The sequence below is a fragment of the Poecilia mexicana genome, unplaced genomic scaffold (assembly GCF_051168715.1).
Source record: "Poecilia mexicana isolate PSO_F unplaced genomic scaffold, ASM5116871v1 scaffold_14, whole genome shotgun sequence".
Classification (NCBI taxonomy): domain Eukaryota; kingdom Metazoa; phylum Chordata; class Actinopteri; order Cyprinodontiformes; family Poeciliidae; genus Poecilia; species Poecilia mexicana.
Genome location: NW_028263383.1, coordinates 9226341 through 9244314, shown reverse-complemented (window position 1 = coordinate 9244314; position 17974 = coordinate 9226341). Strand labels below are relative to the sequence as shown.

Sequence of the window (17974 nt, the reverse complement as noted above, 5' to 3'; positions counted from 1 at the left end):
AACAGCCACCACATAGCATGGTCATAGTAGGCTGCTAATCCAGCCTGCTATTCACTGCACAAGCAACAAATCAAACTATAAAACACACATTTACTGAGATAGGACAATAAATCCCTATCATTTCACTTTTAGTGCTTTAATGTTGTACAGATTAAAACTTCTTTAAATAATTTGCAGAAAAGTATGTCTACTTAGAGTTTAATAATAGCCTTTAAAGCTGTTATTTTTAGTCTGACCTGTGCTGGAAGTCATGTTGCATTAACCACAAATAAGATAGAAGGACTTAATGGAAATGTTTACAGAACTGCCAATAAAGACAGACGAAGGCTAGAAATGTAAAGTCCAACAAGATCCCGTCGGTAAGTGGTGAAAAAATAGTCAAAGCTATCTCAAATGCAACTGTTGGGTTTGGGATCAAAGTCTGAAAAAAGCAGTTAAATGAAGTCTAATGAAAGGTATAATGAGTCTGAAAATGTGGGGTCTTCTGTGGGGCAGTGTGGGGTTTCCCTGTAGTTAAGTCAATCTGACTGAAGCAGATTAGCAGCTCCCAGTCACGTTACAATACGGATGATGGAGCCTCGATAGAAACATCAGAGTAAGCTGCCGTATTCAGCACTGTCTTAGTGAAGGGTCAAAGGTGAGACAGGATCAGTGGTGTTTCCCTTCAAGCCTCAAAATACCACAGTTAAAGGAATGATGACAAGCTACTGATGGAGTTTTAAACTGTTGGAAATTATTATTAGCAGTAATATTAATTTTAATGCAATAGGTTTTATTTCTTAAAAAAACTAAATTTCTAAATTTCAAATATTTTTTTCCTCAAAAATGAGGGAAAGCTGATGAAGTTAGAATTTAGCTACTATAAACCTCTGGGTTCAACATGTTTGCCCCACAAACCAAATGCTGCAGTGTTACATCAAAGGCTTAACTGGAGGCGAGGGCAAACATGGGACACAGCACAAGTTGAGCCGATGATTTATATGTCATCAGTAGCTGAAACTGTTTCATTTTTCCTAAGGAGAAGATAAAACCTAAAGTAAAAAAGCTCCCTGAAGTTTAATCTCAAACATTACATGAAGGACTTGCAGATAAAACGAACCATTTGCAGCGCTTTGTATATTTTACAGATGTCACATTACAAATAGTGTTTTCTTAAAATTTTACAAGTTAATTAGATTAGATTGTTCTAATCTAAAATATTCTTAAAATTTTACATTAGAACAAAATCTAAATTGTGTGTTGTGTATTTGTATTCTGCTGCAATTAATCAAAGATCTGTGCACTCACATTTCTACAAAGGTCTGTTGGAGTTTATCTCTACTATTTTTAATACTGAATAACATTTTGACCATTTTTCTTAAAAAAAAAGAACCTTAATCAAATTGAATGGACAGTGTCTGCAAATGTTTCCAAATCCAATTGAGAATCAATAGATTCTGATTTGAATCTAAAGGTTTAAACTTTAATCAGATTATTAAATTCCATCTCATGAACATGCTTTAAGCATAATGTTTATTATCATTGTTACTATTTTAGAACCTCAAACTGTTTTTTTTCTTCCAGCATACAGAAGCTTCACTTCCCATTCACTCTGGGATTTATAAAATTGTTTACATTCAAGGAAAAAATCCAAGAAAGAAAAGTATGTCCTCAAAAATTAATGAAAGAGTATTAATAATCAAACCCGTATCAATGCTGAACAGCGTTTTGAATGATTCCGATCTAAAACTCATGCTAATGTTCAGCTAAGTTTTTATCAGCAGACATGGTGACACATTCTTGCATTTACTGCCATCTAGTGGATCCTACTAGAAATGTTCAATTAATTCTTTAAATTATTTTATGTTACAGGTTATTTGTATCTTAGCTTAATTTTAAGGTTTTTATCCAGGTCTGTCTTAAATTATGTTTCAAAAAAAGCGTGTTGAAACAAAGGGAAAGTGTTTTTTTTTCTGTTTGTTTTTTTAAACATTTTCTTTTTACAATTACAATTGTGTGTGGCAGGTTTTTCTATGAATTCAGTCGAGTGGCAGAGATTAGAGTTATGTTCGCAGCAGTAATAGCAGTGGAGCCGTTGTTTGCTTTAATACTAACATAGCTGCTGTTAGTTTTGACGTCAGGTGAGTGCAGCACAACACGCCCCTCCATCCCGGTGCAGAGCAGAGGACGTCTGGTGCGCACTGAGCGCGCCGCTCGGCCCGCCCGGACACTGCAGTGGAGGTACCGAGCCATCGCTGCGGCTGCTCGCTCCCGACTCTACTTCCCTCTACACCCGGTCCGGGCCGGGACAGAACAGGGGGGATAAACCGCTGGGAGCCATGGCCGAATCCAACATGCGGTGGGGGTTTCCCCGTCTGCGCCGGGCCGCGGTAAGCTCCGCCGGGAGGTGGGGAATGTGGGAGGCTTCAGACTGGGCGGTGAAGGATAGCTACTGCAGCAAAGAGAGATAATACTGTTTTACACTGCGACACCGACGGTGTGATGTGTTTTTAAGACGCAATGCATTTTAACACGCCTATCTCCTAGAGGCTGCAGAGTGCAGCTCAATGTCAATAAGTCTAGGTTTGGTGTAGGACAGGCCAATGACAAATGTGCTTGGATTGGACCTGAAGGTGCAAAACAAAAAGCTTTCCTGGGAGACCAAAGAAATGAATATGTCGTTAAAGCCCGGTTTGTGTATTAAGTCAAATCAGCCTGGTTGATCTTTATATACTGCACAGCTGTGCAATTCTAATGTTCTTACAAGTTTTGGTTACATCATCATGGCTGCTGGGTGAGAACAAATAAGATTCACAATTTGAACTTAAGTTGGATTTCCTGTAAGAATGAAAGATTTCATAGATTTTGCCGACAGGTCCACATTTTATTTGTAAAGGTGTGTTTATAGGTAGACAGTGCACTTTTAACATGCCTTTCAATATTTTTACAAATCAAACATGATAGGTTTTAATATGCATTCAGACCCCTTCATATCATTAAATACAATTCTGTTGTCACCTAACTGGTAAATAGTGCACAAGTATTTGTCTGTGTGAAGGCCTCAAAGGTTTGGTAGAGAGCAAAAGTAAGCAAAAAGCATAATGAAGACCAATGAGCTCTGCAGACAGGCAGGAGTAATGTTACAGAAACGTTTACAGCAGAGAAACATTATAAAATAAAAGACCAAAAAGCATCAAGATTTTAACACAACCTATATAGAGGAGACAGCAAATGTGGAGAAAGATGCTCCGATCAGATGAGACAAACTGAACCTTTGGTAGTCATGCTAAACATTATGCGTGGCCTCATCATATTGGGGGCTTAGAGTGAATTAGAATGTGAATGGAGCTACATTAATTGTAATCCTGGATGAAGAACCTTCTGAGGATCTGTGGCAAGAATCGGAAATTAATGTGTACAAATGTCCCCTATCTAATCCAGGAAAACTTTCAAAGGCAATACTGCAGAAATTTCAGTGTCAAGATGTACAAGCGGGTAGAAATATACCCCCAAAAGAGTTGCAACTGTAATTTTAACTTCTAGAGGCTGAATACGAATACATGCTATACTTTAAACTGTTATTTGTTGATTTTTATCCTGAATGAAATCAGAGTAATGTTACTAGTTTGCTGCTGGACTAAAATGATTTCATCTTCATGAAAATATTGATAGCAACCATAAAGAAAGAATATTTTCTTAAACACCAGTAAATAACTGTAGATATAGTAATTTTTAATTCGGTGCATGATGTCAAGTGGCTAAGATTTAATTCTCAATGTCCTGCACAAATTGTTGTGAAAATTCTCAATGTTGTTTTGTTTCAGAATAAATTATGATGAACTGGGTGAAAAAAATGCAACAATAATCAGTTCATATCCGTTCAAACTGTCTTTTTAAATTAAAGCTAAATATGAATTCTTACAACCAGAGTTTTCAAATCAGATTTTGAGTGCTGTTAAATTCTACCTGAAGATAAGATAAAGTTTGCCTTGCAACTTCTGCTGAAATCTGAAATGTTGATTTTGAAAAAGAAAGTTCTTTAATTTCTGCAAAATCTAAAATGTACAATCTGCTACAGTTATTTTACCATAGAAAACACAGCTGTAAATGACAGTATGACAGTAACTAACCGGCATTCAGCTGCCAATTAGCTACTACAAAGTTTTACAAAAACATTGTTGAAGTTTATTACAACAAAGAAAATGTGCTTGTTTGTTGGGAGCTTGGCTTGACAGCTGAGACTGAAGGAAGATGTTTCACCAAGCAGCAGAGTGAGTAAGAAGAGCTGATTTTTAGAGGCACTGAAGTGCTACAGAAGCTGAAAGATCTGCCAGACTGACATTGAAGGATGCTGATGCTGTGTTAAGCTTCGCACTCTTCCTCTGAGTTGGCAGTCTAACTCCTGTAGCGCCGTCTCTCTGTTTCCTGCCTGCCAGAAGTAACAGAAGAAGTCACAAAAATCTGTCTGTTGCAGCAGAAACAATAATATTTTCAGAATAATTATGTCTGTAATACTTGGAATATTAAACTCTGTTATGTTTTTTATATGCCTGAAATTTAAAAATTATCTGTGCTGCATGTTTGTCATTTGGCTGACACAATCAGTCTGGTGTTCTGCAATGCAAAGCATTTTTTTTTAAATTGTGAAACAAGTTGAAAGACAGAAAGATTTATATCTATTTGTATTCTCCACACAAACACTTTCTGCATCATTGCAAGAATATATGCAGCTTGAATTTCAGCTTATATTTAGCTTGTTAGATGGACTCTGAGCTGAAAGCCCACATTTAATTTCAGTGGGTCAGAAACTAAAGTTATTGTGAGACTTGTTGGGAGGAAGAGTTGAGAAAGAATAAAAAATTATAAAGAGACACAAACCAATTTCAAGCCCTCAGAAGCAAAATTATTTTTTAAGTCATTTTTGACATATACAGCATTTTTACAACTGTTACTTGATTTTGCTATAAATGACCTGAAAAATACATAATACTCTCATTTAGAAGATTTTTTAAAATGTTTGTTTCTTTTGAAGCAAAAGATGTCAAAGATTTTTGCACAGTCTGACATTTTTAAGTTGTATTTTTGTATAGAATTCAGGAGTTCATGAAAGAAAGAAATGAATTACCATTTATTTCTTGTAGACTTCTTTTCCTGGCAACCTTCACTTGGTCTTGGTGCTTCGCCCCACCAGCTTGCTGAGCTCCACCCCCAGTCCATCCTCCAGCACAGATCTGGGCTTTCGCTTCAGCCAGGATGACTTCCTCCTAAAGATGCCGGTAAAAAGACTTTACCGAATATCACACAGCATGTTTTGCATGCAACACTGCATTTAGTTAACTTTCTAATTTTGTAAATGTTAGACAGCAACTAGCGAGTTGGACTCAGGGTTTATTTTTGCTCTGTGTCTTGCAGGTGGTGATGCTGCGCTCAGTGGGTGACCTGCTGCGCTACATCGATGAAAACCACCTGGCATCAGACTTTACTGCAAAGGTGGAATATTGCCAAAGCGACTGGGTCCTCCTGCGATCGGTAAACGGCTAACTGATGTTAATCCACCACAGCAAGTCATGCTCATGAAATGTCATCTGTTTTTATACTTTTGGGTGACCATTTGTTTGTTTTTGCAGTCCATTGAGACCTTTGCAGTGACGGTGAAAGAGATCGCTCAGCTGCTGCAGGGATTCGGCTCTGAGCTGTCTGAGACTGAACTCCCAGATGAAGCTAATGCCATTGAATTCCTGCTCCACTCCCACTCACATCGATACAGACAGATGAAGGTGGCACTTCCTCACTGTCCATCCTTGTCTTTTTTTCTGTCTTTTATGCCAGATTTTTTCCTATATTTTACGTGCATGTTGTTTTTCTTGTTTTGTCAGGATGACATCCGGGGCGTGCTGAAAGAAGGACGCCTGCTGCTGTCAAACCTGGAAACAGTTAAAGCTGCAAAGAGAGAAGTTGAGGAAGAGCGGGAGATACAAGCCGACATGGAAACTGTTCAGAGGTGCTGTTCACGTGAAAAATTCCAGGATCATTTCTTAGAAATCTTTAGTTGTATTTAGATTTAGTTTGAAAATGTGAACTTTATTTAAGCAGAGAGTTTGTTTGGGAGTGTGCCTGCTGTGTGTATTTCAGGCTTCTGGCACAGCTCAGAGACATGGAGGAGGCATTTGATGGTTTCTTTGAAAAACACCACCTGAAGCTGCAGCAGTACCTCCAGCTGCTGCATTACGAAAGCAGCTTCCAGCAGGTGGGATAATTGGTGTTTGTGCTCTCACTCCCATAAAAGTCAATTTAGCCAGGGCTCTTGATTTACACTCTTGTGGTTTGTGTGTAGATGGATGAGGTGCTGGAGCGGATCTCGGCCCAGGAGAAGGAAATCGCCTGTGTGGGAACTACAGTGGTTCAGACAGAACAGCTACTTAAAGATCTGGACAGTCTGGATAAACGAGCTCAGGTCATGAAACGCACACAAAGATTCACTTCACTCAATGTTCAGGTGCATCTCAATAAATGACAACAATATTGAAAAGTTACTGAATTCAAAAGGTGAAACTCATTTTTCAGATTAATTCAACAGAATGATGTTTTCAAGGCTATATTTATGTTAAATGTGATTTTTCTTTCACTCACAGCTAATGAAACATTGTGAGTTATAATATCACATCAGATCAATAAAAATGTTTTTTAATATAGAAATGTGGGCTTAATCAAAAATGAGATGGTATTGTTTCCCATTTTGAGCCTTTAAAGTGTAAATCAAAAGTAAATAGTCAATAGTAGTTGGATGATTCTGTCTCATTTAAAATAAAAAGATGTGGATATTGAATCTTGGGATGAAGCTGAATTATAATATCATAATGAATAGTAGTAATGTAATTTGAATAAAGAGGGATGATTTTGAACCTTTATAAAAATACATTTATGTGTAAACAAACCATTATGGCTAGGTACTTGAAAAGTTAAATGGAGATATCGGAGATTCTTTAAGAGACTCATCACACAAATTGGTAGAAAATTGGACATCAAATAAGGCTTTGGTTTTCTGAAATTTGTTGGGGAAATTTTTCAAATAGTTTTTTTTTTAGAATTGTGTTAATGGCTCTAATAAAGTAGCAGGAGACAAACACTTAACATCATTCTCCACCTCCTGAGCAACACTGCTCTTCCACCAACCAGACCAGAAACACAAAGACCAGGATTCCCATAATTTAAACAAAACACTTCTAGCTAAAAACTCGTGCTCACTTGGTGACTCACTTAGTGACCAAGATCATGCAGCACATTCACCACCAAACTGCCATGAAACCAGCTGCTCTTCCAGCCTTGTACTCCTGTCTGTAGAAACCTAACAACAAAAATATGCTGACACTGCTGCGTACATCTTTCCAGACTATTTTTATTCTACCTTCATCTACATTGTACATTTCTTCACACTAACTATTGTCAGAGTTGGTGGGCCACAGAAAAACGAATACAAGGAGTAACACAGAAATGCTTTATTACTTTGTTCTTTAACAGAAACTTCTTGTTCGAGTGACATGACCCACAAGGCTTACGTGCTACATTTGTTCTCAAAAGAAGGAAAACTGTCAGTGAAGTTTAATGAAATGTTCACACACTGACATTGGGCGTTTAATTTGGTGTACATCAGGAGGAGATGAATCGGGCCCAGGTTGTGATCCTGCACGGCCACCAGCTGGCTGCCAACCACCACTACGCTCTGGCGCTCATCGTCCAGCGCTGCAACGAGCTGCGACATCACTGTGATGTCATCAGCACTGCCATACGCACCAAGCGGGCCTCGCTCACCCGGACACGAGACCTGCTGCGGCGCCTTGAGGAGGTAAAAATCATAAGCTGTCTCGATCTGCCAATCTTTGTTTAATCCTTTATTTATGTTTGTTTGAAATTTGTGATATTTTCTTTGTTATTTAAGAAAAGTGTATAGTTTTTCCTTGCTCTTTTTTTGGCAGGCTCTTCGTTGGTGTGATGAGGGGGCCTATCTGCTCGCCAGCCAGATGGTGGACAAGTTCCAAACTAAAGAGGGAGCTCAGGAGGCTCTGCAGTACCTGAGCAGCCACCAGGAGAGGGCGCCGTCTGTTGTAAAAAACACCCAGGACACGCTGAGCCTGGAGTTTGAAGCTGTGCTCACACCTCAGCTGCAGGTAGCTGTTTGCTGTGCTGCTGCCTCAGTCGCAGCTACAGGATTTCACACTTTTGTCTCTTCGCAGTCCCAGATTACCATGGTGAAAGAGAAGCTGAGCTCAGTTCAGTGCATGATCAGAAACAGAGAGCAGTGTTTGAAAAAGCTTGCAGATGTGCAGGTTCGACCCATACAGCTGGTGGCGCCTCGGCCGGAACCGGATCAGACCGTACTCCGCTGCAAGTCTCCCCTCTTCTCCCCGAAACACGGTACGGGCCGCCTCAGCTGCCTCTTCAAATGTTTAGCTTCTGTTATATTTTATTTGTTTATGGCACTTTTCTTCTGGACAGCATAACACTTGAATTGTTCACCGCAGTTCATTTTGATCTGATCTGCTGCTGCTGATTTTAAATGTACCATGATTTGTTTTGCATCAGTGTTATTTCGTTTCCTCTGTGGTTATTTGTGTGGCGTTTCCTGCAGGTGTGGACTTCAATGTCTTGAACTCAAAGTTCTCATTTGATCTCCTTCCTGGCAAAAGAGCTTCAAGGAGAAACAACAGCCCGCGCAAGGTGTGTGTTCATTATGCATTGTCTATATAAGGAATATTTTTATTTCCAACTTAAGATTTTGCCCCATATTAATCCAGAAATTCATTAGTAAATCTGGTAATTATGTTTCTATATCTGCAGTATTCTGTAATACTTACCACAAATGTGAAGATGTTGAAAAAATATGTTTTTTACTGCTGTGGCCTGGTTACACACAGAAACATTAGGAAGATACAATTTATGTTTATTTTATTGTACTTTCTTTATATTATTATTAATGATATTGAAAGAAATAATCAAATCACTAATGCCATAGTTATTACTAGCCCTAAAAAGTCCCTAAAATTCATGTAACTGCAGCAATATTTACATTTTTCTGTCAGAAATTGATTGGTAATGAGGGGTTGTTGCATGAAACATACATGTATAGCATGGTGATCCAAAGATCCTGGGAACCTGTCAAGAGTGCACTCCATCATTATCTTGTTGAAATATCCGGATATTTTAAATCACAACATGGTGGATTCTACCAATAACCTGAAAACTGGTGACCAGTGTGTCTTTCAACTGCATAATGGCCCAAAACAAACGGCCAAATCTCTAGAAACGTCAGCCATCGTAGCCTCCAAAATGAAAACAAAACCTGTTTAATGTGCTGCTTCTTTCTGTGTGATTAGTGTTAAATTTCACCGTCTCACTGTGGGTGTGTTTTGTCAGATTGAGGTGATGCATGATTACCAAGGAAACCGCAGCTGCCTGTATGGTCCCAACCCGGAAACTGATTCAGAAGCAGAGGACAATCCAGAGCAGGTCACACGGTAAGTGACCCCTGATACCTCAGACCTGACTTCTGATTTCCAATTTGACCTCTGCTCTAACTAAGTATTTGTTTAATCTGCATCTTTTTCTGCATTACATTATTTTTCTCTTTTGAATTTGTCTCTTTTTTGGACTGTTTTAGGCACATTATGAAGGAACTGATAGCTACAGAGAGGATCTATGTTGATGAACTGCTCTCTGTTCTTCTGGTGAGTTTGCATTTTTAGTTAAAGCAGCTCAAAGACAAAATCAAGATTAGAAAAAATATATATTTTTGCTTTACATTTCTTGACTTAGTTTCCCATTTGTTTTGCCTGGCCTTTATTTCTGGTTTATCAGGGCTACAGGGCAGAAATGGAGGATCCCTCCATGTCTTATCTTCTTCCCTCGGCTCTTCGCTGCCAGAAAGATGTTCTGTTCGGCAACATGCCAGAGATATACCAGTTCCACAGCAGGCAAGCCTTCAGGCTCACTCACACAGATCTCACCAGCTCTCACTGAGTCGTCCTTCCGTTCCTCTCTTTTTGCTCTAATCAGATCTTCTTGCCTTTTTCTTCTCCTGGATTTTCTGTTTAGGGTCTTCCTCCATGATCTGCAGGCTTGCCTTGAAACACCAGAGAGGGTGGGGGCTTGTTTTCTGCAGCGGGTGAGTAGACAGGATGTGAGGACCGATTCAAAGTTGATCAAAAAAGCATAAACTAAGTGGAGCCTCATGTGTGCTTGAGTAGAAAGACAAATTCCAGGTGTACGAACGTTACTGCCAAAACAAACCCTGCTCTGAGCTGCTTTGGAGGCAGTGCTCGGATTCGCCGTTTTTCCAGGTAGTTACATGAAGCACACATGTGGAAACTCTCTACTCCATTTACGTTTTCATCATTAAACTCTGTCCTTTTGTCATATTTTTGTTTTTGTAACTCTCAGGAGTGCCAGAAAAAGTTGGACCACAAGTTGGGCCTGGATTCTTATCTTCTGAAACCAATCCAACGCCTCACTAAGTACCAGCTGCTGCTTAAGGTTTTAGGATCCTACAGAAATCTGTTTCACATGAATGAAAAAACAAACATTTTAGGTATACTCTGCAAAAACACCAAGTCTCAATAAGAATTTGTGTCTAGTTTCTAATGCATATATGTCAGTACACTTGAAATGAGACAAAACTAACTTATAAGTAACTTTTCAGCAATAAACAGGAGCTTATTTTAAGTAAATAATTATTTAATATTGATTAAAAAGTACCAGTTCCACTGGCAGATTATTTCACTTTTCCCAATGTCCTACAGTTTGCTGAAAAGTTACTTAGAGTTTAGTTTTGTCTTTTTTCAAGTGCACTAAGATAGTTGCATTAGAAACTAGAGCAGAATTACTTAGTAAGATTTAGTGTTTTTGCAGCGTATTACATCAAAGGTTCGGTAATAAAGGTTAAGATAATTTGCTTTTTTCTTTGCAAGATTGTTACTGCTTGTTACATGCACTTGGTAACAAAATGATAATTTTCTGTCAGATCAAAACTCTTGGTTCCAAACTTCATTTTAATATTCATGCAAAACAAAACAAGGGACTGAGACTCTTGTAGATGTTTCTAAACAGGCACAACAATACAAATTCAAATGTAGATTCGATTTCATCAATTTGCTGCTCGGCAGACTGGCTGACAGTGATTTCCAGTTTGACTAGATTAGATTATGCAGAAGCTGCTGACATTTCCTGCTGTGTCTGCCTTTACTCAGGAGCTCTGGAAACACTGTGTGGAGGAGCGCTACCGCTGTGAGCTCCAGGAGGCGCTGGATTCCATGCTGGAGCTGCTGAAGTCTGTCAACGACTCCATGCATCAGATAGCCATCACAGGATATCCGGTACCAGCAAACCAAACCAATAAATTAATTCATCTGATTTAATGCGTACTGCTGCTAAAACTAGCAAAAACATTCTTTCAGTGAGGATCTTCTTGAGCTTTAGGAGGATCTGTGTCTTGGTTTTCAGGGTGATATTAGCCAGCTGGGCCGCATAATCCTCCAGGGCAGCTTCAGTGTGTGGATCAGTCACAAACGGGCAGCGGTGCGAATGAAGGAGCTGGCCAGATTCAAACCCATGCAGCGACATCTCTTCCTCTACGATCACGCACTGCTCTTCTGCAAGCGGCGAGATGAGGACAGCCATGACAGCTTCTACAGCTTCAAGTCCTGCCTCCGAGTTAAGATCTAGCTCTCGCTCCAGGATGCAGTAAAATGATGTGTCAAAGAAATGAGGGCGATGTTGAGAGCCAAGTAGTGAGTTGGTGGGGGTCTTCTCCTAAACTTGGGTTAATATTGTAAATGAAGCTCATAGTATGACTGCAGTTTGTTTTGTGCAGCTGATTACTAATTAGATCTTGAGCAACCAGTTTGTGGATTTCCTTTATTTTCAGTCCAGAATTTAAGGATTGTTTATGTAAACTGCAAATGAAAGCCTGGCATCTTGGTAGTAACAACACTAGTTTTCCTGGTGCACATTGAGTATCAAATCTGTATTGACAATGGCAGCTAGATCACTAAAAACCCACTCATAATATAAAGCTGTTTTATGTCATTCCTGTTTTTCTCTAGATGAGCGCTGTGGCCATCACAGAAACTGTGAAAGGAGATGTCAAGAAATTTGAAATCTGCTACAGTGGCAGAGAAGTTGTTTATTTAGTTCAGGTATGTTGCTTTTGTTTGCTATTTTATATCGAGTTACATATAATTTCAGGGTAACACTTTATTTGAAGGGGGGTGAATAAGACTGTCATGACACTGTCATAAACATGACATAACACCTGTCATGAACATGAATAAGCCTTCATGAATATTTATGACTGTTGTCATAAAGCGTCATTCGGTAAATTATGACACTTTTAATACAAAGTTGACATTATTCAAAATGTCTTTGTTATGACAACTTGACATTAACCAAGAAATCATTACTGACATAAATTTGTTATAAAAGTATTACTGATTGCACTTCAAAAATTAGGTAACTTTATGTTATTAAAGATAAAGTTTAAACAGCAGTCATAAATATTCATGATGGCTTATTCATGTTCATGACAGGTGTTATGTCATGTTTATAACAGTGTCATGACAGTCTTATTCACCCCCCTTCAAATAAAGTGTTACCTAATTTCAACCTTAAACTTGTTTTTCTGTGGTCTGTGTGTGTGCTGTCTGTCCTAGGCTCCCACGGTGGAGGTCAAAGTCACCTGGCTGAACGAGATTCAAAAAATACTGGCCAACCCACAGAGACTACAACAAGGTTTCTACCACTTGCATTGTTCAGTTAAAACATGTCTTAACGTGTTTTAAGCAAATGCCAGTTTTACAGTCAAACTTGCAATCTGCTATAATTTGTACATGTAAAGTGATACTTCAGAACTGTACTTATTTAGTGTTGCTGTTTCCTTACAGAGTGTTTTTCTGCTCTACCAATTTAATGTGGTTTATAAACTCAAATTCAACCAGATGTAACCCAGGTGTGTCTGTCTTCATCTTCCTCAGATGAAGATTCTTCTCTTGCTCTCCCAGACAACCTTCTCTCTGACAGGTGACTCGCTTTTAAAGATCTCAGTCATCCAAACTGCTGGTCAGATAATTATGTACACTCATCATTGATATTAATATTATATATATTCTGATATTTTAACAGCACAATTCCATCCATCCATTTTCCAATACTATTACGACATACAACCTCTGTGATTAAAAAAATCATAGAATTTGCTGCACAAGTTTGACTTAATGCTAATTTTCTATAATATACACAGCTCTAATGATACAGGCTCAAATATGTACATTTGCTACCTCTAGTATTTGGATAAATGTCCCTCAGCAAATTGATCTCAATCACATGCTTTTTGTAGACAGGAGTGAGTTTCTGTCATACTTCCCAGGAATATGAGACAAAAATTAAAACACATATTTTTTGTTTATTTTTTATGCTATTTTTCAAATGCCTTTTAATGAAAGTTCAGGCTCATCAGGATATGATTAGCTGTATTTCTTTATAGGTGTTTTATATTTTTGTGTATGTTAAAGTAACAGTGATTGGTGTTTGCATGCCAGCATGTTATGGGTTTGGGGAATGTGTGTCATATTATGAAAAACATTGTTATTTCATGTCTAGGTAACCTTTTTTGTTTGTTTTATAATTTCCAACACATTTTACCAACAGATGAAAACAAACAGCATTGTTTCCATGCATGATATTATAGATTTATGTTTTACCCAAAGGCCTTCATTATCCGTTCTGTGAAATCTTCTTTAGTTATATTAATCTTGCACTTTGAGTGACGTGAGGAAAGTCCTGCGCACAAAGTTATTTAAGATAAGACATTTCTCATCTTCCAGAAAGTGAAGAAGAGACGTTTTTTGGTATGAAGATGAACTAAATTAGTTTCAAGTAAAAGTGTGAATGAGTGATATCACAAAACTAGGGAATGCGAATAATTACGCAAGTAAAAACAAAATAAATTTTGAACACAGAAAACCAACTACAATTCAACACAATATGCTATCAGTAAAAAGGTAAACAAAACAGATGATGTTTTTTCTTCAGGCCAGTTTTAAGAAGAAGCTTTAAAATTTGAGGACAGGTTGATGTCTGAAAATTTATGATGTTTATCAGTTTATTCCAGAGATGTGGAGCATAAAATAGAAAGACAGTTCAACAAAATTCTGCATTCATCGAGTCATTTAAAACATTCTGGGGATCTCAAAGACCAGGATTGAAATAATTTATGCAGAATAATAAACTACAGCCTATCACTATAGTATCTAGTCTTTTAGATTGCTTGGAGGAGACTCTGTCTTGAAAGACCTTTTGGCTTTCAGAAACAGAAGATTGATTAGAGACCATTTTTAAATACCTTATTTCTGCTTTATGTAGGAAATGGGTGAACTTCATTTAATCAGAAGTATTTTTCTACTCACAGTTTTTTTTTCCTCTCAATTCACTGGATTTGAACGTACCATTCCCACCCATCTGCTACTTAAAGCAAGTTAAACTATACTTTGGGTTATTTGCAAATGAAATACATATACCTGACCTTTCTCATGTGTTTGTGTAGAATTTTGTTTAAATAAAATAACAATTCCATATATTGCAGCACTCTAAGATGTCTGTGTTTGAACGCAGTTCGAAATCAGAGGCTGAAATATATGTTGTTGCAAAATGAGTGGAATGCAGAGTGAACCTCCAGAATGTGGCTGAGGTTTGACCTTGGTTTCTGTGACACGGTGGATGTTTGTTTGCCTGTCCTGTTTGTGGTGCTCGTGTCTGTGTTTCTGTGGCCATGCCTTGTTTTTCTTAGCACATCAGAGATGTGTGTGTCGTGGGGCGCCGCGCCGGTGGGAGGCTGCTCAGCGTGTCTTCCTGTTCCTCACAGTTCCTCAGCATCAAGCCACGCCCACAAGTACAGAGGGGAGGAGTCGACGCATTCGAGCCCCGCCCACTCAGACCCTGTGGTTCACTCGCCTCGACGTAGTGAGTTGGAAAACTGCAGTATCAAAGTGAAAACTGATTTTTACAAAATAATGACATCTAAATAAGTCTTTGTATGAATATCACCTTCTTTAAAGTGACAGACCTAATTCAACAAAGTTGCATCTACTAAGTACTGACTTAGTAGATGGGGAATATATATGCAATCACTTATTTTATGTTATTTTCTTTTTGTAGAAATCAGCTTTAACTTTTTTGTCAAAAAAGCCAAATTTTGCTGATCACGATTGATTTGTTGAACCAATAAAAAAGGTAAATGATTTTTTTATAGGCACCCTAGTAGCTGAACAGCATGCTAAGCAAGAGTAACTTCATCATCTTCTCTGAGATGTCTGTCTTTTGTATTATTGTAAAGTCTTCTTACAAGCACTTTAGTACAAAAAGAAAAGTGCTTCTTTCTGTCTGTCCCAGCTCAACAGTTCATTCGGGTTCATCTCTGATCTTTGGTGTTATAAATTTCTGAGGTTTACGTCGTTTCTGTACAGTGTTTCTGGTTTAAAAGTGCAGCAGCTTGGGTGTCGTCTTTTCAGGTTGGCCTGCTCCTGCTCACTCTGTGGCGATCTGCGAGGGCCTGGAGGACTGGGGTGCAACAGACCTCTCTGCCTTATCCGACTCAGATGAGGAGGATCAGCCCTCCCCACTGGTAAACTTTCCTAAAGGGCTGGGAACAAACAAATTTTATGTTGTTATGTGGATAAAATGTCATATGATTTAATCACCTACATACAGAAAACAACAAAGCCCAGCTTCCCTTTGGTGTTGGAATAAATCTATATATTTAATTTCTTATGTTCAGGTGGCGGGCAGGTACAGGGTCATGGTAGAAAGCAGCATGGCCAGCTCTGATGACATCATCTTTAACTGCGGCGATGTCATCCAGCTGCTTTATGAGGATTCGTCAGGAGTGTGGTAAACAAAATTCAAATTATAATGCATTCATGGATATTGATTGTCTAAAGAAAACAAATCTTAAATGTTTGTTGTGGTCTGACGTGCCGTTTGTAATTTTAGGATGGTGAAGAATATCAGTCGTGGTGAAGAAGGTCGAGTTCAGCCTGAGGACTTGCACAGGATTCTGGGAGAGAGCTGCTGAGAGCCAATCAAAAGCCAGAAAACTCACATCATCCATTCATTTCCTAAACAAATGCAGGCATCTGATTCAGTCAAGTCAGACTGAAACGCTCCATCAGCCGCTTATTCGACTTGAAAGAGGCGTGACAGAAGCTGTGTACTACAGGACAGACCTCAGAGGAATGTAAAAATTGAAAGCACATACAAGCCATTTTTACCTACCTGCTCTAGCAAAGATGCAGAAGAATGTTTGGACTGGACTGGTTTGGTGGGTCCTCCGCATACTTCCTATATGGACTTTTATTTTGGATGTTGTATAAATAATATTTTCTTACGACATATTTAAAAAACACAAGCAGATAATTATGTACATATCATCTCTGTGCCAAACAGCAAAGCTGATCACTGCAGCTTCTTTTTGTGACATGTTTTTGAATGGGACCTGCATCCTGTAATATTATGGGATGTCTTCTGCAAGGAAGTTGCCACATTAGCTTTGCCCCTCTATTCAGCCATATGTGTTATCTGAGAAGCTCTATGACTTTTTTAGTCCATTCACAAAACATACAAAGCAAGATTGTGGGGATGCAGCTGTGGCAGATCTTCCATGCTGCTGGTCTCTGATCAAACTTACCACCTCATCACATCCACACCAGCAGCCTGTTCTGCTGCTGCTCTGACTTTACCTAGAAGGCTAGGCTTGCTCCATAGCAATAAATAACAACATCATTGAACAAAGTGATCAGTATGCTTTGGGTTCCCTGTGAAATATGAAGTGCGGATACCTCAAAATGTTTTCAGGAAAGTAGGGTAAGGCTAAGGTGCAAGCAGCTGTTTGTATGGTTCATTTTACTCAGTTTTAATTGTAAAAGTGCAACTTATAAAGAAGAACATCAGAGTTCATAACCTCAGTTTGCATTTTGTGATTACGATTTCTTCTGGTTGCACATCTCTAGATATGCATACAGATCATTGAACAGAAAGGTAGTCATGCAGTAAGATCAGCTTTGACGTCAACCTGAGAGGAGGTTTTGAAAATTTGTTGTGACACAATTTCTTGTCAATGAAGGCAAGCTAAAAAAAAAAGGTAGTGATCATCTTCCAGCTGCATTTACCTGGCACAAAGAGGACACAGCAACCAAGGGGTTGTCTTAATTTATTTTAGGCACCATTATACTTTTCCCACTTCTTGTTGACATTTTGTTGCATGTAAAAAATTACATCTTCACAGCTCAATGTTTTATAATGACAGGCAATGAGTTTCGTTTCTGCAGGTTAACAAATAATAAGATAAACTGACAAAACTTTGGCAGAGAGTAAAGCCACAAGATAATTTATCAGAGTCAGCTCTCATACAGGTGCACATTAACAATATCTTGATCTTTGTACAATCTGCATCTATGTCAGTGGTTCTTCCTTCGTCTTAAAAATATCAAATAAAAGGATGACGTTTTGCATGCATTTGCGCATGCTAACCATGAAGACAATTTGCAGATGTTTTATTGTAATTCATGGTCATATACATAGATGCATTCTGAGGAAAAGATTGATTTATTTACAGTAAAACTTCTAAGTTGATGGGCAAGTTTAACTTTATTCAGTTTTGTTTAGTAATCTGTGATATTATGCATTCTGCCAGTCAGGAACCATTCAGTAAGAGAGAAATGTTATTCACAACACAACATTTCTCATATTATACCATGTGAACAAAGAAGGGAGGAGAGTAAACCTAATGCTACAATACTGGTCAGTAATCTAGAAGAACTGGAAAAGAATACAAGAAAATAGACTAATGTTCAAAATTAATGTAACTCAGATCTTTTTGTATTTGTCCTCCATTCGTTCTCTGTTTCTGCTTTATTCTTCAGGCCTTTTAATTCATGTGTTGTTCCTTTTCAAA

At 38.4% G+C, this 17974-nt stretch overlaps 1 protein-coding gene across 1 annotated transcript; it reads left to right on the top strand.

Annotated features, from left to right (window-relative positions):
- The first annotated feature begins 1780 nt into the window (after positions 1 to 1780).
- Positions 1781 to 16983, top strand: mcf2b (MCF.2 cell line derived transforming sequence b). Its single transcript, XM_014985925.2, has 26 exons — positions 1781 to 2369; positions 5121 to 5255; positions 5392 to 5508; positions 5607 to 5756; positions 5856 to 5980; positions 6112 to 6226; positions 6314 to 6433; positions 7631 to 7822; positions 7953 to 8144; positions 8211 to 8391; positions 8606 to 8694; positions 9391 to 9491; positions 9635 to 9701; positions 9832 to 9947; positions 10069 to 10138; positions 10221 to 10313; positions 10414 to 10506; positions 11220 to 11345; positions 11473 to 11682; positions 12075 to 12167; positions 12681 to 12759; positions 13002 to 13047; positions 14813 to 14985; positions 15534 to 15646; positions 15800 to 15912; positions 16015 to 16983. Exons 1-26 carry the CDS (start codon positions 2319 to 2321, stop codon positions 16094 to 16096), a joined length of 3042 nt encoding a protein of 1013 aa, XP_014841411.2. The 5' UTR covers positions 1781 to 2318; the 3' UTR covers positions 16097 to 16983.
- The last annotated feature ends 991 nt before the right edge of the window (positions 16984 to 17974 follow it).

Bases quoted from the DNA above. Each gene is read 5' to 3' on its own strand.
- mcf2b (XM_014985925.2), top strand. From the start codon at position 2,319: ATGGCCGAATCCAACATGCGGTGGGGGTTTCCCCGTCTGCGCCGGGCC. The intron at 14,986-15,533 runs GTGAGTTGGAAA...TCGTCTTTTCAG, and splicing joins GGTTCACTCGCCTCGACGTA to GTTGGCCTGCTCCTGCTCAC. The intron at 15,647-15,799 runs GTAAACTTTCCT...TCTTATGTTCAG, and splicing joins AGGATCAGCCCTCCCCACTG to GTGGCGGGCAGGTACAGGGT.